Source organism: Nothobranchius furzeri, chromosome 6, assembly GCF_043380555.1.
Source record: "Nothobranchius furzeri strain GRZ-AD chromosome 6, NfurGRZ-RIMD1, whole genome shotgun sequence".
NCBI lineage: Eukaryota > Metazoa > Chordata > Actinopteri > Cyprinodontiformes > Nothobranchiidae > Nothobranchius > Nothobranchius furzeri.
Genome location: NC_091746.1, coordinates 70,030,521 through 70,055,802, shown reverse-complemented (window position 1 = coordinate 70,055,802; position 25,282 = coordinate 70,030,521). Strand labels below are relative to the sequence as shown.

The 25,282-nt window shown below is 44.4% G+C and overlaps 1 protein-coding gene across 4 annotated transcripts; it reads left to right on the top strand.

Annotated features, from left to right (window-relative positions):
* Positions 1-899: 899 nt before the first annotated feature.
* On the top strand, positions 900-24,281 carry ptbp3 (polypyrimidine tract binding protein 3). Of its 4 annotated transcripts, none has more exons than XM_070552493.1 (14): positions 900-1,022; positions 3,463-3,520; positions 3,691-3,857; positions 4,893-5,036; positions 13,172-13,330; positions 14,975-15,085; positions 15,272-15,425; positions 15,515-15,574; positions 17,630-17,742; positions 17,827-17,860; positions 17,937-18,029; positions 18,300-18,522; positions 18,612-18,689; positions 24,158-24,281. In XM_070552493.1, the coding sequence occupies exons 2-14, from the start codon at positions 3,496-3,498 to the stop codon at positions 24,189-24,191; spliced, it is 1,395 nt and encodes a 464-aa protein (XP_070408594.1). In that variant the 5' UTR covers positions 900-1,022; positions 3,463-3,495; the 3' UTR covers positions 24,192-24,281. The 4 variants fall into 4 exon arrangements, with proteins under 4 accessions (XP_070408594.1, XP_015798790.3, XP_054600605.2 ...); XM_015943304.3 differs by lacking the exon at positions 24,158-24,281 and adding an exon at positions 21,880-22,189; XM_054744630.2 differs by lacking the exon at positions 24,158-24,281 and adding an exon at positions 18,787-19,084.
* Positions 24,282-25,282: the final 1,001 nt, after the last annotated feature.

Genomic DNA, 25,282 nt, shown 5'->3' with positions numbered 1-25,282 from the left:
GGGGGAAACCGGAGTACCCGCAGGAAACCCACACATGCATGGGAAGAACACGCAACTCCACGCAGAAAGGCCGCAGCCGAGTTTCGAACCTGCAACCCTTCGTGCTGCGAGGCAACAGTGCTAACCACTGTGCCACCATGCAGCCTATATCCTTTATGGCCTATATAGTTGTCATCATCAACATAACATGATTTACAGAATACATGTGACTAACTATGTTCTACCACCGGATGTTCGGATCAAAATGTGAACCAATCAGAACTCAGGTGAGAGCCAGGCGTTTCCCGTCATGCCCTAGGTTTAGCAGCCGGTGGAGAGCAACTGCACAGCCTTGCTCCAAAATCTGCGGCCGCCTTGATCTCATGAGGATATCGTTGCCTACGTATGCATGACGTCAGAGCAAGTCTGTGTCAAGTCGGACACAAATCTAACCGGCAAGCACTGTGCGCTGATCACCGTTGATCTAATCTGCACAGAATTGGCTCATCTGGAACACGGCCAGTGTGTGGACAGAATTCCTTCATGGCCAATGGAAAATGTCCACAGACAGCTAGCTCCCATCGCTAGGGCAGTCAGACTCCTCCACCTCGGTCTAGTCATAACATCTCCCCTTTATGTACTGTATTTAAAAATGTAATGATCTGAGTTTTTATATTTACTGAAACATCTCGTTTTTACTCACATTTATTGGTTTATTTATTCATTGTTCTATTCACTCTGTTTTGATGCCAGAATTTGGCATCTATTCTATTATTTACATTTGACATAATTACTCTATTTATTTAATACTCATTGAGATGTGTTTCTATAAACATTTCAGTTTTTATTTAATGTCTTACGTTTTTTAAAATTTGTGGGTAATCTGGGCGTGTCTACAAGCCGCCTTATTTTGTGACGTAAACAAACAGGAAGTGAGCTCATTGTTCGCTGTGGGCGCTGCTGGGCTCGCTGGGCTGGCGAACCGAAAACAAACCATCATCATTCTCATCAGCTGTTGCCTCCCTCAGCCGGACCATGGACCGGTGAGTGTGCAGAACCTTCCCGCCTAGCGTTTCCCTGGTGGCTGTTCGACACCTGCGCGAGCCCCCCGCATGTTAGGCTCAGTGGTTGTTTACTTATTGCGTTTGCTTTTGTTTACCTGTTACTGTTGCACGTGCTCGACTTTCTGTACGCGCTTTAGTTTTGGGTTAGAAATCAGTCAGCAAACAGCTGGGCGTGACTGGTTGAAATCTCGCGATGTCTCAGAGTGATGAGCAGCGCCTCGCCTGGAAAACAGACGAGAGCAGATCGATGGAGCAGGGGGCGTGGCTAAAAGCTGGCGTTAGAGAGAGACTCCTCCCACACCAGCAGGTTCAGGCTGATTTGGTTTATTCTTCATCAGCGCGAGAATGGAGTCGCGCACTTTAGTTGACTTGAAAGCTCAACTTGTATTTTAAAAATGGTTTGAATGTTTCTGACGGCACACGTTAGCTCAGACAAGCTAAGGTGTCAGAATGCGTGCGTCTCTCTCACGGAGCTGACGTCAGTGAGGAAAAAGTATCAGACGGCTTCAGCCTGCCGCGGTAACGCAGGAAAACTGTGCTTTTGTTATTTATTACGTGTTATGTTTATGTATTTAGCAGACGCGACTTACAACTGATAATCGGCGTGTTGCCCTTGAGGCTAACAACAACAACAATAACAACAACTAATTTCCAGTCAGTCGTAGGTGGCAGTGAGGCAGCATGATGAATCATGGAGAAGAGGGAACAAGGAGTGGACAGTAGAGAGGAGGGGAGGGTGCTAGTTTAGAAGATGCTCTCTGAAGAGCAGGGTCTTCAGGAGTTTGTTGAACATTGAAAAGAAAGCCCCTGTTCTGGTAGTGCGTGGTAGGTCATGTGGAACGATGCATGTTTGCACTGTATGATTATATGAAATAGTAAATGAAATAGTAAATATTAATGTAAATGATTTGTTGAACTAGATTAGAATCTAGACCATCAGCCCTAATTTATTTATATATTTAACTCAGGTGCTTTCTATTTCTTCTGATCATCCTTGAGATGGTCCTACACCTTCACTGGAGTCCAGCGATGTTTGATTCTACTCATTGGACCTGATTAGGAAAGCCACATGCCTGTCTATAAGACCTTGCAGCTCACAACACATGTCAGAGCATGGGGGTTATTATCAAGATCTAGATGGAGAGAAAGCACAACAGAGGAGTGGAGAAGGGGTGAAGCAGCTGTTCAAGAAAATGCTGTTAATGTACAAACGTGACGGAGAGTCTGCGAGAATGAGGCTAGGCAGCTTTATTTCTCTAGCACATTTCAAACACAGGCAAATTCAATGTGCTTTACAAGGAGGAGGAGGAGAGCAGGAGGTCTGAGCTATGTCCTACGGGGAGCCTAAGTCTCCTCCCTCTGCGGTCGGCACACGGGTCCCTGAATGAGGCTAAAAACGCTATTTTCTAACCCGCTGTGCCGCCTTAATCCCTGGATCACACGCATGTTGTGCTGCAGTTAAAATGAAAACTAATGATGGGTGGTTCGACCACACTAGTCAAGTACTTTGAGATTAATTAGCATGTCTACAAACTAGAAATCGGCATGTCCCATATGTGACATCACCACATAAGCCCCTCCCCTAGGGTAGCTGCTACTTACCACATGACCAGATTTATGGTGGTTCTTTCCTCCTGTGGGAAGGATGAGAAGTTTGCTGAACTTACATCCATTTTCCCTCAGTTTTCTCCGTGTCTGGGTCGATGACGTCACTTTTGTGAAGCGTGTTTGTAGTCCTGGACATATTTTCACACAAAACCTAAAATATCGTTCCTCTTCGAAAATAAGCGCGTTCTTGGTTTTAAATATGTCTTTAAAATTCACGGACATCATATGTGAAATTCATGGCACATAACAAGTGGGATTAGAAAATAGCGTTTTTAGCCCCGTTGGCTTGCATTCATTTTTTGGTTCTTCTGGGGACCCGTGGTCCGGAAGTAGATGGGCGTGGCTTAAGATCCCTATAGTCCCTTTCAGCGAAATAGGAAGTTCAGCTCCGCGTTGGTAAATTGTTTCCAATCTAGGTCCGGCGTGGGAATCTTTTCCCCAGAGTGAAGAAGAGGAATATGATTCCTGTTGGTCACGTTTTCCACTCATCTCCGTGGTTCATGTTGTGGCTGATTCCATACAGGAACACATTCTGTTGGACGTACAGTTATTCTTTTATTTTGAAATCCTCTCCTGATTACGGGACTTCGAATCTACGGACTGCAAAAAAAAAAAAAAAAAAAAAGACGGAAAGCACCAAAGAAAATGGGCCGACATAAATGATCGTGTTATTTGTTTTCGGGGTGGTGACACTTTGAGAATGTTACTGTGGCCGTGCACAGGGTGCACCTGCCCATCAAGTCAGACTTTTTTTTTATCTCCATCACAATATGATCAGCTGACTGTGGGAACTGATCCTTTTATTCTGCAGGTCTTCAGATAGCCAGGCAGCTGCTGTACAAACATGAGCTCCGCCCACCTGTCTACAGGTGAGTCCCACCTCTACACTTGCACATTTCTGTTCAGTTCGACCCAGTGTCTGAAGTGTCACAGTGTTGAAGTCCCACCCACAGTGGTGTCTACTGGCTGATCGCATGTACAGGCGCAGTCAAGGTGTTGGTTGTTGCCTGGATCCCACCTGTGTGTTTCCTGTGTGCAGTGGATGGCCCTGAAAGGCTGTGTGTTTCTGGGTGTGCTCAGCACATTCCGTCCCAGGTCCTTCACCTGCGCCAGCTACCCGTGGATGTCTCTGAACAGGAACTCCTCGCTCTGGCACTTCCCTTTGGCAGAGTCACCAAACTGGTCACAGTTAGGACCAAACACCAGGTATGAACCAGTAGCAACCTCTATGTGGAGTCTAAGGCTCCTCCCCTTTTGGTCGGCTCATGGGTCCCCTAACGGGGCTACACTCACGCCCTGAATCGCACATAAGTTGTACTTCAATTTAACTTCTAATCTGGGTTTTTGTCTTCATTCCTCTGGAGTCCTGCTGAGCATTAACATCCATCCTATCCTTCTTGTTGCCAAAGACAATAACTTCAGTCTCGTCTTTGTTTAGCTGAAGGAAGTTTGACTGCATCCAGTCGTTTACTTGTTCTAGGCACTGACAGAGTGAGTCCAGTGGGCGACGGCCACTAGCTGATAAGGCTAGGTGTATATGAGGAGCATGCTAAAATAGGAATTTGCAATACTTTTACTTTGGTCAAAATGTTTGCCCACTGCCATTAAAGTAGTTGGACATTGGGGGAAAATGTGATCTACAGCGCCCCCCAGAGTATTTTGAGGTCATTGAAAGCAGAACGCCAAATGGCCAAAATGTATAAAAAATTCTGGATGAGCGAATGCCAGAGTAGGGGACATGGTCCCACCCTGATCCATTTGGGGCCACTGTTTAGCTGAACATTGTCATGGCAATGACCCTAACCCTATAACAAACATAAAAATCATCCCCAACAGCGTTATTTATAAAATATGACTCTGCAAATCAAACATTTTTAGTGGTGGTTACGGTTAGCGTAAGCGTTAGAGTGAGGGTTAGTTTTTGGGAGCGGGGGAGCTCAAACAGACATAAAACTGGCGCCTGACTCAGGGGAAACAAATTCTACCGGGTTAACTAGTTTGTTACAACACCGGCATGGCGTGTTAATGAGACACACCATTGCAGTAATATCACGCTGATTTGCCGGCACGGTGTTTCTTGTAAAAAGGGCTGTAGACATTCATTGCTATTATTTTTTGGCAGTACCTATTGTTCAGAAGGAGATGGGCGTGGCTTAGGTTCTGGCCGTGGCTGAGCCCCGCCTAAAGGGACAGTGGGTGTACACTCCTAATCTTACTTTTAGCTTTCTTGTTTGTGTTCAGGCATTTTTAGAGATGGCGTCAGAAGAAGCTGCTGTTACCATGGTGAACTTCTACGCCTCGGTCCCGCCCACCGTCAGGAACCAGCCAGTCTTCATTCAGTATTCCACCCACCGAGAGCTGAAAACCGACAACATGAATAATCAGGTTAGGAGCCATTCAAGCCCCACACTTTCCTTTGGTTGATGCTTAATCCAGTATCAAGATGACAAGTGGGCGGATCCATAGAACAGGTGGATATAGAAGTCAATGGCGACGTGCGCACGGCAGGCAAAAGCACATCAGATACAACTTTTTGTCCAAACGTGACCCGGATGCGAACAGCACAGATCTGACCCAGGTGGAACCTGGACCTGTACAGGTTCTGAGTGTGCAGGTAGTATCAAACTGCTTCACAAACCCCTGGATCCGCCTTTTGACTTCCCAACAGAGCGGGTCGCTACCCAGTCTGTACCATGCATGTGCCAATCTGCCTTCTTTTTGACTGTCCGGGACATTTGAACAATGGAAACCTCCACATACCAACAAATCCACACTTGTCTCCTCAACGAAGAGCTCCCCCCGACCGAACAACAGCACCGTAAAATGAGAAGCATGGCTTCTAATCACAGCCTAAGAGGTAAGTACGAAAATTAATGTTGATCTTTTATTTTTAATATCGACGCTCTCTCTCCTTATCGGTCCCTGTCAGGTGGCGTATCGGGTGCTTAGCGCGTTGCATGCTGGGATAGCTAGGTGTATAAACAAAGGACGCACCGGTTGCTTTGTGTGTCGTGAGCTTATAACCTGCAGAAAATGGTCCACTCCTGCTGTTTGAAGGGCTGCCATGCTATCCTCACAAGATGGCAAAAAAGTGAATGCCGTATTTTCCGGACTATAAGCCGCTAATTTTTCCCACGCTTTGAACCATGCGGCTTATAATGAGGTGCGGCTTTAGTCGGCCAGAAAGGATGGATGCTGGAAAGTCTAATGAAGGAATGGTTAAAGGAGCGCTACGACAAGCGCCCAGGAGGATTTTTTTCACCGTAAAACGGCGCTGCTTGTTTTCCCGGCTTCACCCGGGGATGACGACAGCAACACGGACAGCGACACCGACATCGCCACAGAAAAGGTGTGTGGCGAAGCTCTTCTGAGGCTGTTCAACTCCGACACTGAAGAAGAGGACTGCAGTGGTTTCAGTGCGCAGGAGGACGATGAATAAACTAATCAATAACTTTTCTGTTTTGTTTGATACTGATCAGTTACGTCCAGTTAAACTACGTTTTAAATTCAGTAGATATCTGCGGCTTTAAGCCCGGTGCGGCTTATATCGAGGTGCGCTCTATGGTCCGGAAATTACGGTACTACTCTAGCTTCCCTCAGAAGTTTATTCCTGACAATGACAGATAGATCTATACCTTGGTGTGTGGGCTTCTTTTAGTTGAATACAGTCGTAAATACACTATAGCCTATTTATTTTTAGAGATGATTGCAATTTAAGGTAAATGTGCCATATTGGTGCAGATTTATCATCCCAGACTTTATTATCATCTGGCAGACATTTTAATTGACTTCAGTCAGCAACTCTCACCTTGTCTAATTTTCATCTCGTACCGGACAGACTCTTCTACACTGGCCCCAGTATGCAGAGCATGTGCCTGGTAGTCATGTCAGAGGGGGAGAGGTCCGTTTTAATGGAATACCACAATGACCCGTTACCGGTCACCACAGTGATGTCGTACCTGAACAGGGCTGTTACTGGCCAACATTCAACCAGGACACCAGTGAATGGGTAAGGCCTTATTGGAGTTAAGAAGATAAGTCAGAGCCTTCATAATTGTTTTCTAAAACATCTGTTGGCTATATCATTTCAGTCACTTCCATTTATTTTATTGCGATTAATTTCCTAGACCCAGATCTGTAAATATATCGTATTTAGTCTAACGCACGGCAAAAAAATATAATAGAATTTAAGACTTTAATATTATAACTGAAACTGTATTCTGTTGCTTGTTGCTGTTTCTGATTGGAAACTATCGCGTCAGACCCGTGCCACAATCCGTGCACGCGCATTGGGTCCACAGCGCGCGTGTGAACGGGACTCGCGAGCGAAAATATACATGGCAGCGCGCGCGTGAACGGGACTCGCGAGCGAAAATATACATGGCGAGAGGTCATTTGTGCACTGAGAGGGAGCAAACTGTGTCTGTGAGCGCACAAGAATGTGCACAAGTGACAAACCTGCGTGCGCGCGTTGCCAACGAGCACACGGCAGAGGAAAACGTGCGCGCGCGGCAGCCTCTCTGCGCGCTCGGCAGCCTCTGCGCGCTCGGTTTCTAATTCCGCTCGCTCGGCTGTGAGGGCTTTTGGCACTCTGGAGGCGTGGCCTGTGGCAGATCTTCCCTGTCCTCTGATTGGTTAGTTTACCCCGCACTTTACTCTCTACCTATCTATATAAAAAAATCTGAGATTCAGCTGTTGCTGTCATAGCTCGGCTGCGAGAGCGGGTGACTCTCACTCTGGAGGATTCAGGTTCGAGTCCGGCCAAGGAACATAGAGTTGATGTCATTATTCTTTCCTAATTCCTGTGATATTATTTTACAGTTGTGACCGTTCAACTGTCATTAAACGTCCGAATGTTTGCTGGGCAGTGTTTTAAAAAGTGCACATAAGCTAGATGGTTTTAACCAGGTAAAAATAGACTTGTGGGTGTAGGTATGCTCAAGTTTAAAAAGTTCTTGCCTCATTAATGAATTGTTTATTTTTTTCAGCATTTAATTGACAAATTATCCTTTCAAATAATTAATTGATGAGTTACATAATTGTCCATTTAGAATTGTTGAATGGACTGAGTCAAGTTTGGTGCACTTTATATATTTCAAAACATGTTTTTTTATTTTAATTATGCATATAAATAATTTTAATGTTAATTTATTGAAATATTTCTATTTTTTCATTACCTCACCCTTGTTTTGACAAAAACAAGACCTTGCTGGATAATATCACGGAGAAACTATTTGTTCACAGTACATGGCTCAGTGAGGAACTGTATACCAAAGGAGGAGATACTCAGAAATCTGTCTGCAGATTGTTACAACCCAGACTGGAAGTGGTGGGCTGTAATAAGAAAGGAGACCAAACAGAGGAGTGGGGGGTTCAACAACTGATTTATTTAACCAAAGTAAGTGAGGTCCCTGCTGAGGGACATCCGAGTAAAACCTTGAGATGGCCATTTTCTGTTCACTAACTTGCTTTAGTAAATCCTTACTTTTGTTAAATAAATCAGTTGTTGAACCCCCCACTCCTCTGTTTGGTCTCCTTTCTTATTACAGCCCACCACTTCCAGTCTGGGTTGTAACAATCTGCAGACAGATTTCTGAGTATCTCCTCCTTTGGTACACAGATCCTCACTGAGCCATGTACTGTGAACAAATAGTTTCTCCATGATATTATCCAGCAAGGTCCCGTTTTTGTCAAAACAAGGGTGAGGTAATGAAAAAATAGAAATATTTCATTAAATTAACATTTAAATTATTTATATGCATCATTAAAATAAAAAAAACATGTTTTGAAATATATAAAGTGCACCAAACTTGACTCAGTCCATTCAACAATTCTAAATGGACATTAATGTAACTCATCAATTAATTATTTGAAAGGATAATTTGTCAATTAAATACTGAAAAAAAATAAACAATTCATTAATGAGGCAAGAACTTTTCTTTCTCTCTCTCTCTCTCTCTCTCTCTCTCTCTCTCTCTCTCTCACTCTCTCTCTCTTTCTCTCTTTCTCTCTTTCTCTCTTTCTCTCTTTCTCTCTCTCTCTCTCTCTCTGGAAGCCCCACTCTAAGGGAGTTTGAAGTGTATTAGTGAGTCATATATTGTACAACCACAGTCATAAAGTTTTCAATCAGTAGTTTTATTTCAGTATGTATTTTTCCAGTATCACAAAAAATGTAATTTTATATGGTTAAAACCATCTAGCTTATGTGCACTTTTTAAAACACTGCCCAGCAAACATTCGGACGTTTAATAACAGTTGAACGGTCACAACTGTAAAATACCTGAAATTAAGAAAAATTAGCATGACATCTACTGCATTTTCCTTGCCCGGACTCGAACCTGGATCCTCCGGGGCGAGAGTCACCCGCTCTCCCAGCTGAGCTATGCCAGCAACTACTGAATATCAGACTTTTTTATATAGATGGGTAGAGGGTAAAGTGCGGGGTACACTAACCAATCAGAGGACAGAGAAGATCTGCCACAGGCCACGCCTCCAGAGTGCCAAAAGCCCTTACAGCCGAGCGAGCAGGAGTCAGAAACCGAGCGCGCAGAGAGGCTGCCGCGCGCGCACGTTTTCCTCTGCCGTGTGCTCGTTGACAACGCGCGCACGCAGGTTTGTCACTTGTGCACATCCTTGTGCGCTCACAGACACAGTTTGCTCCCTCTCAGTGCACAAATGACCTCTCGCCATGTATATTTCCGCTCGCGAGTCCCGTTCACACGCGCGCTGCCATGTATATTTTCGCTCGCGAGTCCCGTTCACACGCGCGCTGTGGACCCAATGCGCGTGCACGGGTTGTGGCACGCTTTAAACGCCATAGGAAACGCTTGTCTGAAGATCGTGGGGGAAGCTGCACGGACGTGTCATACTGGTACACCTTTCCTTTGGTTATAGCTGTGAGTGGTTGTGTGTTGATTTTGGGTTTTTGGTGTGTTTTCTGTAGGGAAACGACGTTCACATTGCTGACCTCTACGTCGTGGCCGCCTGAAAGGCCTCGCCTGCTGGTACGTTCTTGTTGGTTTTACTCCTGCGTGTGCATGTTTACTAATTGGTGCCAATACCCGTAGGGAAGCTTTAGGTCCAAGGACATCCTGCTTTTTCCAGCATGGAGTCAGCAGGCATGTGAGGCTGACATCATCTGCTCTGTGTGAGTGGCCTTAAGGTTGGTTTATGCTTGACGCATCCGCGAGGTCTGCACGGTTCCGCGCGGCGAAATTGCGTCATTTTAACAACCACGCCCCTCCACCGCGTCTCCGCACGGCTCAAAATTTCCGCAACGCGCACCTAGGAAATTTTCTAACCACGCGGACGGTCGGACGCGGAAAAACATGGCGGACCGGCAAGAACTAGTATGGCAGAGGTTCGTAAATACAGACATTTGTATGATTCAGCTCTCAAAGATCACCGTGATCAACATGTTGTTAATAATTCTTGGAGAGAAATAACTCGCGCTGTCGGAAAAGACAAGGACGCTGTTAAAAATGCTGAAATGCCATGTTGTAAACAGTAATTTCTACTTCTACTATGGTGTAGTGTTGGATGCATGCCGTAGAGCTCCATGCTGCCCCCTACAGTTTGGGAGAATATTGGCTCACCGCAGAGACGAGCCGCATGAACCATAAACGCTGCGAGTTGTGAAGCGCGTTCCAGCCTCGAGCCGCATCACCAAGCGGAAAGTGAATGCGTCAAGCATAAACCAAGCTTTAGTCTTTCTTGCTCTGTGTTTCTTCCTCTGATAGAAAAGAACAGGTTGACACGTCATGTTTTCGTCGATGATGCAAACATGTCTGCTTCAGGCTATATTGGCAGCTGAGAGGCAGCTACTCTTGGACTCACTTCTCCCTGATGGTTTTGGAGATGATCAGTACTGAACCAAATTGAGGTTGACACTAAAGAAATGAAAACTTCTTCTGGCCTGATTCAATGGCCTAGTGTGTTCTTCAGCCAGATCGTCTATAAGCAGCCTCGTTCTTAGGCTACTTCATGATAGGGATGCACCGATATCTGGGCCGATACTGTCCTGATGAACTTGTATCCGTATAGTTTAGTTAACTGATACCTTGAACCGATACTCAATCTTTTATATAGCGCCTCTCAACATAAGAATCATGAGGCGTGGGCCGTTTCTATGGAAACACCTTAATAATGGTTGGCATTAACGTCCTGTTTGTGGCACATTAGGATACGTGAGGGGGCAAACTTTTCTAGATGGGTGGTCACCATGGTGGCCATTTTGAAGTCAGCCAACGTGGATCCATTTTTTGTTTTTTTTCAGTAGGAAGAGGGTCATGTGACACATCAGACTGATTGGGAATTCCACAAGAAAAACAATGGTGTGCTTGGTTTGAACGTATCGTCTGCCTATTAATAAACGTAAGCAATGAGCTTGGAGCCTATTCTTCTCTCTGATTTCATTTAATTATTTCTTATTGCAGGGTATGTTGGCACTGGGAAAAGAGGACAACTAAGGGCATTTTACTCAGAGGAGGTGCACCCAGGCTGCTGCAGCCACTTTTACAGCCAAATGTTGATGTGTCTGCTCTGTTCACCCCCACAAACACACCACCTTGGTTGTAGTGAGGTTCCCCACATCTTGGTTTGTGTTTTGATACCTGTGTTTGAGAGTTTTTGATCATTCTTCTAGTAATTCTGCTGGGCTTGTACCTGTGGCTCAGACACCAGTAGAGAGATGGGTGGTCACCCACACTGCCAGACAGGACTTGTGTTGTCTCCTTTTTCAAATAATCTGGACTATAACACATCTGCTCTACCTTTATCTGTTGTTCGTGCTCCGCATTATTACAATAAACCTGTTAAAATATAAAGTGGTCTTGTGTCATTTTATAAGGATGTATATGTATGATCCAGTTAATTCTCGATTTAACAAATAGTTAATCTAAGAATACCTTTTTAAAACATTTTCCAACATTAATTTTGCAACATTGTGAAAAATAACACTAGGGTGTAACATTGAATCAAGTTATTTCAAGACAATGTGTCAAACCAAGAAATCAAACACAAAAGTAGAAAGTAAACCGATTAGAGGTGATGAGCCAAATTGGCTTTTGTGCAAGAATATATTAGATTTCATATTGGAAAACATTCATAGGATATGTAGTGTGAAACTACAAGTTAATTATGACCAATAAGATGTGATGGTTCCATATAAATATGAAATATCAACCTGATCTTTGAATGTTTAATCAGAAGATTCTTGGGTTCTTTGCTTCTTCAGGGATCAGAAACACACTTCGTATTAATGCAGAAAGTCAGTATGTAGTTTATAAAATGAGTTTAATTCTTTTTCCTAAACTAATAATTTATACATGACAGATGTGTGAATAATGTGTGTGGTGTGGTGGATGTGAGGTGTTGTAGCAACCGTTCTTTGTATCTGAGAGAAATTGTGAAATCTGGTGTAAAATAATTTGTTTGTTATAAATTAGAGAGTTGTTTATTTATAAAATTCATCCGACTGATCTGTTGTGTCTACTACCCGTGTGGAGACCCTCAGTGCAGATCCAGGACTGTCGGAAGTCAGGTGACCTCAAGGTATCCAAAGCCGTAGATTAGCTCCGATATGACCCGTCCGGTCTAGAGATATCTCCAAGTCGCAACAGGAGCTGGAATGCTTGTTTGCATCCCAAGGATCCCCAATATCAAGTCATTCTGATGTTGCCTTCCAAAATAAAGGCCTTTCAAATTGTCCATATTTGACCTACTTTTAACGATTTCAAAATGCTCTAAAATAGCAAATTGCCATTTCCACAGGGTAAATCTACTTTAGATCAACAACATACAACTCCACAGTGATACCATATAAATATCAAGTCATTCTGATGTTGCCTTCCAAAATAAAGGCCTTTTTAAATTTTCCACAATTGACCTAATTTTCAGTGATTTCAAAATGCTCTAAAATAGAAAATCGCTGTTTCCACAGGGTAATTCCACTTTAGATCAACAGTATACAGCCCCACAGTGATACTGTATCAATATCAAGTTATTCTGATTTTGCTTTAAAAAATAAAAGCATTTTCAAACTGCCCATATCAGACTTACTCCTGGAACAGTTTCAAAATGCTCTCAAAAGAATAATTTCTGTTTTCACAGGGTAAATCCACCTTAGAATTATTCTGAAATGTTTCTTTTATTCTTTCTGTGTGTGTGTGTGTGTGTGTGTGTGTGTGTGTGTGTGTGTGTGTGTGTGTGTGTGTGTGTGTGTGTGTGTGTGTGTGTGTGTGTGTGTGTGTGTGTGTGTGTGTGTGTGTGTGTGTGTGTGTGTGTGTGTGTGGGAACACGAGTGTAATGAGGGGGTATTGTTGTTTTGTTAAAATGCTTTTACATTCCAGGGTATGTGGGGTCATTTTAATTGTGCTATATAAATAAAGTTTATTAGTATTATAATAATCATTTAGCAAAGGTTTTAATTGGTTGAGCTGCAGTTGTAATGACATTGTTATCCAACCCTAACCCTTTACAGCTTCCTGCTCCTCTGAGTTATTCTGTCTCTTTGTTGACAGAGGGCTCAGGCGGCGCTGCAGGCCGTCAGCACAGCAGCAGTGCTTCCTGGGAACATGTCTTCAGGAGATGGGTGGGGCCTGGTTCTTGCTCCAAGTCCGGTTCTGAGAGTCATTGTCGAAAACTTGTTTTATCCGGTGACTCTGGAGGTTCTCCAGCAGGTCAGCAGCTCTGCTGTTTCCACTTCTTGTTGTTGCTGACATCATGGTTTACACGTTTTGTTGATATAATCGACAACTAGGGCTGAACGATTGTTTACTAAAATAAACAATAAATGATGAAGAAGAATCTGCTTCTAGGCCTGCAGAAAAAAAGAAAAAGGAGACAAAAATACAACAAAACCTGAATATCACTTTGCAAACAACATCATGATATATAAAAGTAACTATTTATGCTGAGAATCACGATAATAACTCACAGTGCATTTAGTGCCAACCACAGCCTTAAGATGTGTTGAACGTGCCCAAGTCCATACTTATGAGAGCACCATGTGAGCACCTGTGAGCGTACACGCGCTTGTTTATGTAAGGTTTCTCTATAGGAGCGTCCAATAGAGAGTGTGAGGGGCCACAGATCTGCCCCCCATAGATGTGTAGGAGACAGAGGGAGCTCCAAGTCCCAGAGATCCAGGAGCTGTCCCAGAGCACAGGGACCCCAACCCCTAACCCAGATTCGCTGGAATAAAAATGTTAAGTGGACTTCAACACGCGGCTTTTCTTCTGTAAAACCCTCTGGACTGTTTCTGAAAGCACAAACGGTTGCATCTGCAGGTGGACATGCTCAGGTGGGGCTGAAGCCCTGAAGCAGGTGAACCCACAGGAAGTGGCTCTAGCCTGGCCTGCCAGACTCGTCCTCTACACAGAGAACGAGTCTGGATCCTCACAGGCAGAGAGGCACATGAGGGGCGGGACTAGGCAGCTCAAAAATAACCAATCAGAAAAAAAGACGGAAATGCCGACCGTACTGCGCGACGCTGTCGTTTATAGCTGTAGTCAAAACAGGCGTCTGGCGACGGCGTGGACGTCTTTCTTTATAAGAAAGGCTTTTAGAGCTTCTACTTGTTGTTTTAAAGACATCCAGGTCATTTAGACCAGAGGAAAGAGCCGCAGCGAGCTCCGCTTCAGACACCATGTTTATAACAAACTTGGCGTTGTTGTGTGTGACCCTAACCCGTACTCAGCGCTGATTGGGCCGGTTAGAATTCTCGGAGGGTGGGGTTATTGGAATAGGAGCGTTCCCAGACCCCGCGCTTCTGGCTGGTCAGACTAGTATTTTCTCCACATTTTTATTGCAAAGTTTCTTCTATTCGGGAAGTATTGTTGTTAATAAAGATGAACGTGCTGTAGTACCCGCCCCGACAGTGGACATGGCTGCCATCTGGAATCCGTGGTGCAGGACAGATGTGCTCATCCCTCCCACACGACGTGCACCGAGGATTCTGGATATGAGCCGCGCCCACAGATGAAAACCCACGAGGAAGGCTTCAAGCGAGAAGCCATAACTGTCGGGACGGGTACAGCAAGTTCATCTTTCTTACCAACAGCCTTTGCAGAATTGAAGAAACTTTGCAATATAATGATCAAAGTGATTGTTGTGATTATATAAACAAACATGTAAATAAATTGAATGAAATTTCATTGTCAGTTGCAACCCTAGTTGTTGTTTACATGCTAACCTCTTGTTTATTTGTTGATATGTTGTCTGTAACTGACATATTTTTATTTTCATGTTATTGTTTACTTGGTATTAAGCTCTGGCTTTATTGTACATTAGTTGTTTATTTGTTGTTTACTTGTTTGTTTCAGATCTTCAGTAAGTTTGGCTCTGTGTTAAAGATCATCACCTTTACAAGAAACAATCAGTTTCAGGCTCTGCTGCAGTTCAGCGACACCGCTCACGCTCAGCATGCCAAGGCAGTGAGTTTCTCTCTCACACGCACGCACGCACGCACGCAACACACACACACACACACACACACACACACACACACACACACACACACACACACACACACACACACACACACACACACACACACACACACACAGACAGACAGACAGACAGACAGGTGTCTAGACCAATCAGATGGTTGCATCTTTCAGACTCTGGATGGCCAGAACATCTACAACGGCTGCTGCATGCTCCGAGTGGACTTCTCTAAGCTCACAGCGCTTAACGTCAAATACAACAACGACAAGAGCCGTGACTTCACCAGGGCCGACCTGCCGACCGGCGAGCTGGAGCCCGCCGCCTTTGGTATGCTAAGGGGCGGTGCTTATGGCTGCAGGCATTGTGGTAATATTGTGAGGGGGTGGAGCTTATCTGGTTACTTGTGTGCGCTTCAGGTGTAGCCCTTCCACCCTATGGAGCAGCAGCTTTTCCACCCACTTTCCACCAACACACAGGTGAGTCAGAGTGTGAATGCTTCTGCTGGTGCCAGTGTGACACACACAGGTGTGTTATCAGCTGTTCTCTTCACAAGACTCCATCCACATGTCAGCTGTTTCCTGGTCTGACGCTTGACAGTCAGCTGAAGTTTGTGATCACAGCCACTATAGGTGCTCCAGGTGTGTTACCAGTAAAGGTGTTTCCGTTCCATGTTGTAGTATCTTTGGTTATACGCTTACACTAATGATTGATTATATCGCTGGTAGATTTCAACAATAATTAGAGGCCATTACACACATTCTTGTGTATGTGTTTCCGTTCCCGGGTGTGTTATAAATACAGGTGTTTCTCTTACTGGGTGTGTTATAAATACAGGTGTTTCTCTTACTGGGTGTGTTATAAATACAGGTGTTTCTCTTACTGGGTGTGTTATAAATACAGGTGTTTCCATTCACGGGTGTGTTATAAATACAGGTGTTTCTGTTCAAGGGTGTGTTATAAATACAGGTGTTTCTGTTCCTGGGTGTGTTATAAATACAGGTGTTTCCATTCAAGGGTGTGTTATAAATACAGGTGTTTCCATTCACTGGTGTGTTATAAATACAGGTGTTTCTGTTCCTGGGTGTGTTATAAATACAGGTGTTTCCATTCAAGGGTGTGGTATAAATACAGGTGTTTCCATTCACTGGTGTGTTATAAATACAGGTGTTTCCATTCACTGGTGTGTTATAAATACAGGTGTTTCTGTTCCTGGGTGTGTTATAAATACAGTTGTTTCCATTCACTGGTGTGTTATAAATACAGGTGTTTCTGTTCCTGGGTGTGTTATAAATACAGGTGTTTCCATTCAAGGGTGTGTTATAAATACAGGTGTTTCTGTTCCTGTGTGTGTTATAAATACAGGTGTTTCCATTCAAGGGTGTGTTATAAATACAGGTGTTTCCATTCACTGGTGTGTTATAAATACAGGTGTTTCTGTTCCTGGGTGTGTTATAAATACAGTTGTTTCCATTCACTGGTGTGTTATAAATACAGGTGTTTCTGTTCCGGGGTGTGAAATAAATACAGGTTTTTCTATTCAAGGGTGTGTTATAAATACAGGTGTTTCCATTCAAGGGTGTGTTATAAGTACAGGTGTTTCTTTTCCTGGGTGTGTTATAAATACAGGTGTTTCTGTTCCTGGATGTGTTATAAATACAGTTGTTTCCATTCACTGGTGTGTTATAAATACAGGTGTTTCTCTTACTGGGTGTGTTATAAATACAGGTGTTTCTGTTCCTGGGTGTGTTATAAATACAGGTGTTTCCATTCAAGGGTGTGTTATAAATACAGGTGTTTCTGTTCCTGGGTGTGTTATAAATAGAGATGTTTCCATTCACTGGTGTGTTATAAATACAGGTGTTTCTGTTCCTGGTGTGTTATAAATACAGTTGTTTCCATTCACGGGTGTGTTATAAATACAGGTGTTTCTCTTACTGGGTGTGTTATAAATACAGGTGTTTCTGTTCCTGGGTGTGTTATAAATACAGGTGTTTCCATTCAAGGGTGTGTTATAAATACAGGTGTTTCTGTTCCTGGTGTGTTATAAATACAGTTGTTTCCATTCACGGGTGTGTTATAAATACAGGTGTTTCTCTTACTGGGTGTGTTATAAATACAGGTGTTTCTGTTCCTGGGTGTGTTATAAATACAGGTGTTTCCATTCAAGGGTGTGTTATAAATACAGGTGTTTCTGTTCCTGGGTGTGTTATAAATACAGTTGTTTCCATTCACTGGTGTGTTATAAATACAGGTGTTTCCATTCAAGGGTGTGTTATAAATACAGGTGTTTCCATTCACTGGTGTGTTATAAATACAGGTGTTTCTGTTCCTGGGTGTGTTATAAATACAGGTGTTTCTGTTCCTGGGTGTGTTATAAATACAGGTGTTTCCATTCAAGGGTGTGTTATAAATACAGGTGTTTCCATTCACTGGTGTGTTATAAATACAGGTGTTTCTGTTCCTGGGTGTGTTATAAATACAGTTGTTTCCATTCAAGGGTGTGTTATAAATACAGGTGTTTCCGTTCCCAGGTGTGCCTGTGGCAGCTGTTCCTGGCTCCTTGGTTTCTCCCCCTCGTGTTGCTCTACAGGTTGCATCCCCTGTTGTCCAATCAGTGCTGCTGGTGTCCAACCTGAACCCAGAGGTCAGAGGGCACAAGCACACACTTTCAGACAGCTTTTGACCAATCAGAGTGCATCTTTTGATCCCTTGTGTTTGCTGATTGCAGAGAGTTTCACCACTGTGCCTCTTCATCCTGTTTGGTAAGATTCCTGTCAGAATTGCATGTTTTCCTGCAGATGGCCTCTGGTGTTCTTCACCTGTTGTTTTTGTTCTCAGGTGTTTATGGAGACGTGCAGCGAGTGAAGATCCTGTTCAACAAGAATGAGAACGCTCTGGTCCAGATGAGCGACGCCACGCAAGCCCAGCTCGGTCAGAATCACGTCTTTATTCACTCACACGTCATCCCAGGGTAATGGTGGCATAGGAGCTAAGGCCCCGCCCAATGACCGGCGGGTTGCAGGTTCGATCCCCGCTCAGTCCGTCATAGTCGCTGTGTCCTTGGGTAGGCACTACCCCCCTGCCGCTGCTGCTGGTGGTCAGCCTGTGTCAGCATGTCCCTGGGCAGCTTTTATCACTTAAAAACAGGAACTTTTTTTGTGATATTTTAGAACATGTCATCTTTTGTTCATGTTCTGGCAGCAATGAGTCACCTGAATGGTCAGCGTCTCCATGGCAACGTGATCCGCGTCACGCTGTCCAAACACCCCATGGTGCAGCTGCCTCGTGGGGGGGCGGGGCAAGAGGAGCAGGTGCTGACTCAGGATTTCTCAGGCTCCGCCCTCCATCGCTTCAAAAAACCTGGATCGAAAAACTTCAACAACATCTTCCCTCCATCACCAACGCTGCACTTGTCCAACATCTCGTAAGACCGCCCACTTCCTGCCTGTCGCACTGCGCTGGCTGTTGGTTTGTGTCTTACTGTCTCTGTGTCCTTCTGTCCATGTCTCCTAGCTCCTCCGTCAGTGAAGAGGCGCTGAAGGATTTATTCTCCTCCAGAGGGTACACTGTCAAAGCCTTCAAGTTTTTCCAGTAAGTACAGGCGGCGTTCCGCTTTTGGGATCTCTTGGACTTTTTTAGTTTCAGAACAGCAACGTGTTCGGTGGCTCAATGACTAAAACGAGTTTAGAACTGAGTTTTCAGCTAATGGGACCTGGACCTGGACTTTAGGGCAATTTGGACTGCGTGGTAACTGGTCAGGTCAGACGTTTCTAAACAGGAATTCTCAGGTAAGGAACACCGTTGTTCAGGTCAAGCATCAAACCTGAGACAGCTGTTTTTGTCTCTGAGTATCTGTAAAGTCACACTGAGTTTCCTGCTCTTCCACCCTACTTTCAACTGTTGTAAACAACCCTGCAGCAGCCTGCTGTGGCTAATGCTAACAACGAACTAATGCTAACACAAGCCAACTGATACTAAATAAGCCATGAGGTGAAAGGTTCATACTGTTGTACCAAGACTATAATTACTTACAAGTCCCGCAGCAACAAAGCCAGGTCACCATCAGTCTGTGATTTTGTAGCCTAGTGTAGTCCGCGCTGATGTTCGCTCTGGTTTTAGCTCTTTGCTTCGTCTCAGACATCTAGGACATAACTTTATTACTTTTACTTCCAGTCTTTGCCATGTTACCAACAGAAAACTTCTTCCTGTGTTTTTTGTTGATGAGCTGAAAAACTAACAACTTGCATTTACGTAAGTTATTGGCTGAGTAAACAGCTAACAGTCATGAAGCTCCACCTACTGAACTTACCAGTCCCACAAACCCGTGGATTCTGGTCAGCATAGTGCTGTCACATCTGAGTTTGGTTAAGTTTTTACCTCAAAAATCACTGAAACCTACTTCTGAAGGACAAGCTTAAAGAGCAAGTCCCCCAAATCAACAGTTTTACTGATAAACTAAATAAATGAGTGTCTAATCGTGCCGTAGACATGAGTAGTTATTATTTAGTGCATCTTAGTAAAAGTTTACATTTCTGCCTGAAACTGCCAGTGTTGCATCTTCAGGTACAAACTCTGCACCGTTCACTGCACCTTCTTCACCACTCTCTCTTTATTCTGCTCTCCCCACCTACCCCACCTTCCTCAGGATCCACTGATTTCCCTCTTTCCTATTCACTCTCTCTCTTTCTTAACATTTTTAATCACAAATGTCTATTTTTTGCTCATTTTAAGTATGTTTTCAATCATTTTCTAAATTATTTTTATATTTTTACGTTTTTTGTTTTTGTGAAGCGCCTCGTGATTTTTATCTTGAGAGGCGCTTGAGAAATGATATTTTCTTCTTCTTCTTCACTGCATTTGAGTTTAAATCTGCCATCGCTATTGGCTAAGAGGCACCCGATGACGTCAGCTGGTACATTATGATGTCACAATGCCGCTGTGAGCCTCTGTGTGTGTTTTATTTTTTCTTTATTTTAACATTTATTGAAGCAGAAGCGTCAGTTGAGAGCTCGTTCGCTGGCCCAGAGGCAGCAGCAGCAGACACGGTTAGTCCAGAGAGAGGGGCACATGAAGCAGCTGGACTTCTTCGCTTTCTTGAAGACGTTTTGCTGCTCATCTGTGGACCTTTGTCACTTCTGACTGGAATATGGGAATATGGGTCTGTGAGAACAGACCGCTACAGCTTATAAGCGAGACTCTCCCATAGGTAGTGCGACTCGGGTTGCGAATGACATCCGCGGGTCCTTGAATAGTCTTAAAAAGTCTTAAATTTACTTTTCCAAATATAAGGCCTTGAAAATCCTTAAAAATGACAAATAATCCTTAAATACAGTTTCCAAAGGTCTTAAATGACTAAAGACCCAATAAACTAGATTATTTTATTTCTATGAAATTTTTGTTAATTTTTAGTTAGTGTTCAGCTTTTTTGTGTACGATATTGGCGTAAACAGAACCGTACACATTCAGTTGGTTGTGAAAGGGGGCTATTTTTAGATGAGCACATTAGCTGGTTAAGCTAGTGGGAGCTTGCGCCATGGGGAAGTGCAAGTTTAATGGTAAATGGATTGCTAATCCCACGTTCACGACGAGGTTAGCACCGGTTCCAGGCAATAGCTGGAAATTATAGCAGAAATTTAATTAAAAAAATTAGCTTAAATTTGGTCAAAGTGGCCTTAAAAAAGGTCTTAAAAAGTCTTAAATTTGGCTCCCTTAAACCTGTAGATACTCTGGAATGACCACAGTCACCAATTCTTGTTGAATTGTGTGTACTGAAACTCTAATGTCCCTCTGGGACAAATAAAGCTTTTCTGATTTCTGATTCTGATTTCCATATTCCAGTCAGAAGTGACGGAGCTCCTCAGATGAGCAGCGAAGCGTCTCCCTGATTACCATGACCTGGATGACCGAGAACCTTTGCCAGCAAAGACACATCGTTAGACTGACATCAAAAGCAGGTTAACTCATTCGCTGCCAGCGTGTGTTTAAGAGTCACAGAACGTTGCGTGCTAGGATGATGTCAATGCCAAAATTAGCAAAACAAAGCAGAGACTCACCTCTTACATCAGGAAGGATCCGTGCCTCTCGAGCGTTATCAATTCTTTCATAATCCGTTGTCGATTTGTTATCGGCAGAAGCTTCTCCGGTTCGCGCCCCACTTTTTTTACAGCAGCGGCCCAAAACGAGCTAACACGTGGATTTAAAATGACGACTTTTGTCGTCATTGGCAGTGAGTGAGTTATAAACATGCAAGATAAAAACAAAACTGTTAGATATAAGGACTGTTCTCATTTATAACATGTACGAGCAACCAGAACAGACGAAACAGTCTTTGACACTCAGAAGAACATCGATCAGAAACTAATGATCACCATGGATTACTGACGGTAGATAATGAACGTAGGCAGTGCGCTTCAGTGGTTCCTGCAGCTACTTCCAGTCATTGGAAGCAGAAAAACTGGAATGAGGAGCGGCCAAAGGAGGTGCGAGCTTTGGGAAGACAGTAATGTTACCATGGAGACGTGGAACCACTTAAGCATCAGTTATGAAGAATTATGACTAACAGCATCCAGCTCAGTTCTTAGTGTGTGTGTGTGTGTGTGTGTGTGTGTGTGTCTGTGTGTGTGTCTGTGTGTGTCTGTGTCTGTGTGTGTGTGTGTGTGTGTATTAGTCAATCAAATTGTAAGCTAGGTCTCCCCCTGCTGGTCAACAACCAGACTACACTTTTGAAAACAGCTGTTTTCTGTGGTCCTGTGTGATGATGTCACTTCCTTTGATGTCACAGGAAGGACAGGAGGATGGCTCTGATGCAGGTGGCCTCAGTGGAGGAGGCCATTGAGGCTCTGATTGAGCTACATGACCACCAACTGGACCACAACCAGCACCTTCGGGTCTCCTTCTCCAAGTCCATCATCTGACAGCTGCCTTCAGAGCTCAGCAGCCAATCAGAGCACGGGGACCACCAATCGGCTTGCAACCGTGACTGAGACACAGCCAGAGCTTGTTAGCACATTCCTGAGAAGACTGAGTAGCAGTGCATTTTGGGTAATGGAGTGTGACTGCTGATGTGAGTGTGTGGTAACGTCAGCAGTCACGGACCAGGGGGTGTTCCACGAAGCGAGTTTAGAACTTCGAGGCTCTCCAGATAAACCCCTACTGTCAGTTCCACGAAAGATTCTCAGGTGGATTCAATCCCCTCTAATGGAAGCGAGGCTCACGCGCGTCCACAGGCAGCCCCGTTAATCGACTGCAGATAAATGACGATGGAAGGAAAGGACAGAGCCTCGTTCTTCATCCAGATGGAGCAGTAATTGTGCATTCATGACTACGAGGACTACGGAGACATCAGAACTAGAACAGAGACCATGAGCTGCTTGGTTAAAGCTGTGTAGGCAGGGCAGCGCTGTTTTTGGAGCACATTTCCTTCACAGAGGCAAGTCAGTGTGCCTTCCACTAGCAGGAACATTTACATTAACGTGACAGAAAACAGTTTCAGATGAAAAAGAAACAAAAGTTAAAGGTGAGCAGCTATGGCGCAGAAGGTGCAGCACAACAACTTTTATTAAAGGTTTCTAGAGTCGGGACGTCTGAGGTCATGAGGAAGCTGATTCCATCTGTGAGCAGCATCGTAGCTAAAAGCAGCTTCACCTGTTCAGTTCTGACCCGGTTCTACCAGGTGACTGCTTCCTCAGGTCCTCAGAGCGTTGCTGGGCGTAGATACCTGAAGATCTGACACGTGCAGCTGGAGCTGTTTAGTCAGAGCCTGCAGAGTTTACATGTCTCCATGGCAACGCCAGAAGTCCACTTCAGCTCATTTCTCCACCTGCTTTGTTAGTTTCATCATTTATGTGGTTTTCATGTTCTGCTCCAGAGTCTGGAGGTTTCTGCTGAGCAGCTGTGAGCTCTAAGAATATACGTTTGTGGTCATGTGACCCTAAAGTTAGCGCTGGAAACCGTTTAGCTCTCTTATTACACGCTGAGGATAAAACATCACATAGGTCATTAAAATCAGACATTTGACATGTGTGACCACATATATAGTCACACCAGTAAAGTAGCTTACATGTGTTATGTTAGCAGCTGTAAGCTAGTCTAAGGCTATTTAACATAAAGAGGACAGCGTGTTAATGATATGGGTCCATTCCAGACTAAAGCTGATGTATAATTATTAATAATGCTGACATCAGTGGAATCAGACGCTGCAAATGAACATTAAATACAACAAAGATGTAAATCCAGTTACAGCTCATGTTTAAACTCCACATTTATTAATAACTCATCCATCAAGAACAAAGCTGCAGCTGCTGCTGTGGGCCAGTGGCGGCGCTAATTCACCACCTCGTAGCTGCCAGCCACGGCAAGAAAAAGGTGGCGTCACTTGCCTCATCCAATCTTATTCACAAAGTGTTAGCTAGCCTAGCTGCCACGGAGCACGTTTGTTCTCCAGCCAGCATGCGTTACCATGGTGACTGGGAGGGGCTTCAGGCTAGCCACATTGGTCGAACCGATTTGGGGCGGTTACATCGGGAATCTCACAAGAAAGCCTGATTTGGGAAAATCTTGCTCTCTGGAACAGCTACCTGGTTGGTTGTGACACATCCTGCTGCTGTCTCATTGGCTGGATTCATCATCTTTGTTATTGTGATGTTTTTTATTGTTGATATGTCGGCGTTTGTCCACTGATGGTCTTCTGTGCCTTATTTTTCTGGAGGTTTGGCCCATAGGGGGTGCTGTTCTGCTGTTTCACTTGAACATCTTGGTTTTGATGTGTTGTGTTCTGGGAGTGTTTTTACTGTAATACTGTGCGACTGATGCCCCGCCCACTCATACCCGTTTTAAGGTTTTGTTTCTAAAACAGGAAACAAGCTGATGGAAACCGTGAGCTGCAGACGGTGCATCCATGTTGAATTGTGTTTATTTATTCATGTATTGCTGTGATGAAACGACTCTACTTGTCCGGAGAAGAAAATAAAGGATCGTTTTGGATTTTTATATCGAAACTTCACAAACCTTTTATTTCCTTACGTTTGATTTTAAACCAGCTTATTCTTTTTTTTATTTAGACTGCAGAGACTAACCAGAGAGGGTGTGCCTTAAACCTGGAACCATTTACCAACCCTTCATGACATCACTTCCTGTTTTTGTGTAAGACTTCAGATCCACCTGACTGCATCAGAACAAAACCCGGACCATCCATCTTACCATCATGTTACTGCTTTAGCACACTCTGTAAACAGAAACAGTACAGCTCGACGGTAAATGGCCTGTATTTGATATAGCGCCGTCTAGAGTCCTGGAACCCCCCAAGGCGCTTTACAACACAATCGGTCATTCACTCACATTTACATGCTGGTGGTGATGAGCTACGATAAAGCCACAGCCATATCGACTGAGGCTGCCGTACACAGGCGCCACCGGTCCCTCCGACCACTGGGGGGTTAAGTGTCTTGCCCAAGGACACATCAACAGCAACAGAATGAGCAGGACTCGAACCTGCAACCTTCTGATTATGGGGTGAGCACTTAGCTCCTGTGTCACCGTCGCCCCGGATATAGATAATAGTGGAATGTCTTAACCACGGCGCCGCCGTTGCGTCCATCATGGCAGGGTGAGGCGTGCCCTCTCCACTTCCAGAGTAGGAAATATTGGTCCGCCTTCATGTGGCGTTGCAGGGCTGAGCGCTGGACTTCTAACCTGAGACCTGAGACTCAGTAAGTTCGGCGGGCTGAGTCGGATTTTGATCAGTGAGTTTATGTAAAATGAGGAACATTGTGCTGCTAACCTAACCCTGGTGAGGTTCCTGTCACGAGTTCATGTTAAAGCTGCAGTGTCGTTTCCAGCCACTTCAGGGTACTTTACGCCACACCTTCCTTTCTGTATTCCCAAATGTCCTCCAGTGGGGACATTATGCAACTGCCTCAGGACATCAGGCACCATAGACTGTGGCAGGACAACCTGCACATGGGAGGCAGCATCAGAGTAAGCCGGAGCAACACGCACGAGCCTGGACCCCTGAAGCTTAAGCTGATCCCACACATTGGCGAATGGCTGCAGACATTCCTCCTCAGCTGGGCTACAGGACCCCCCAGACTTCTTAACAATGATAATGCGTTGCAGCACCGGATCATCCGCCTGGGCTTGGGCATCCTACAACCCTGACCGGCACGCCCCTCCTCCACCTGTACAGA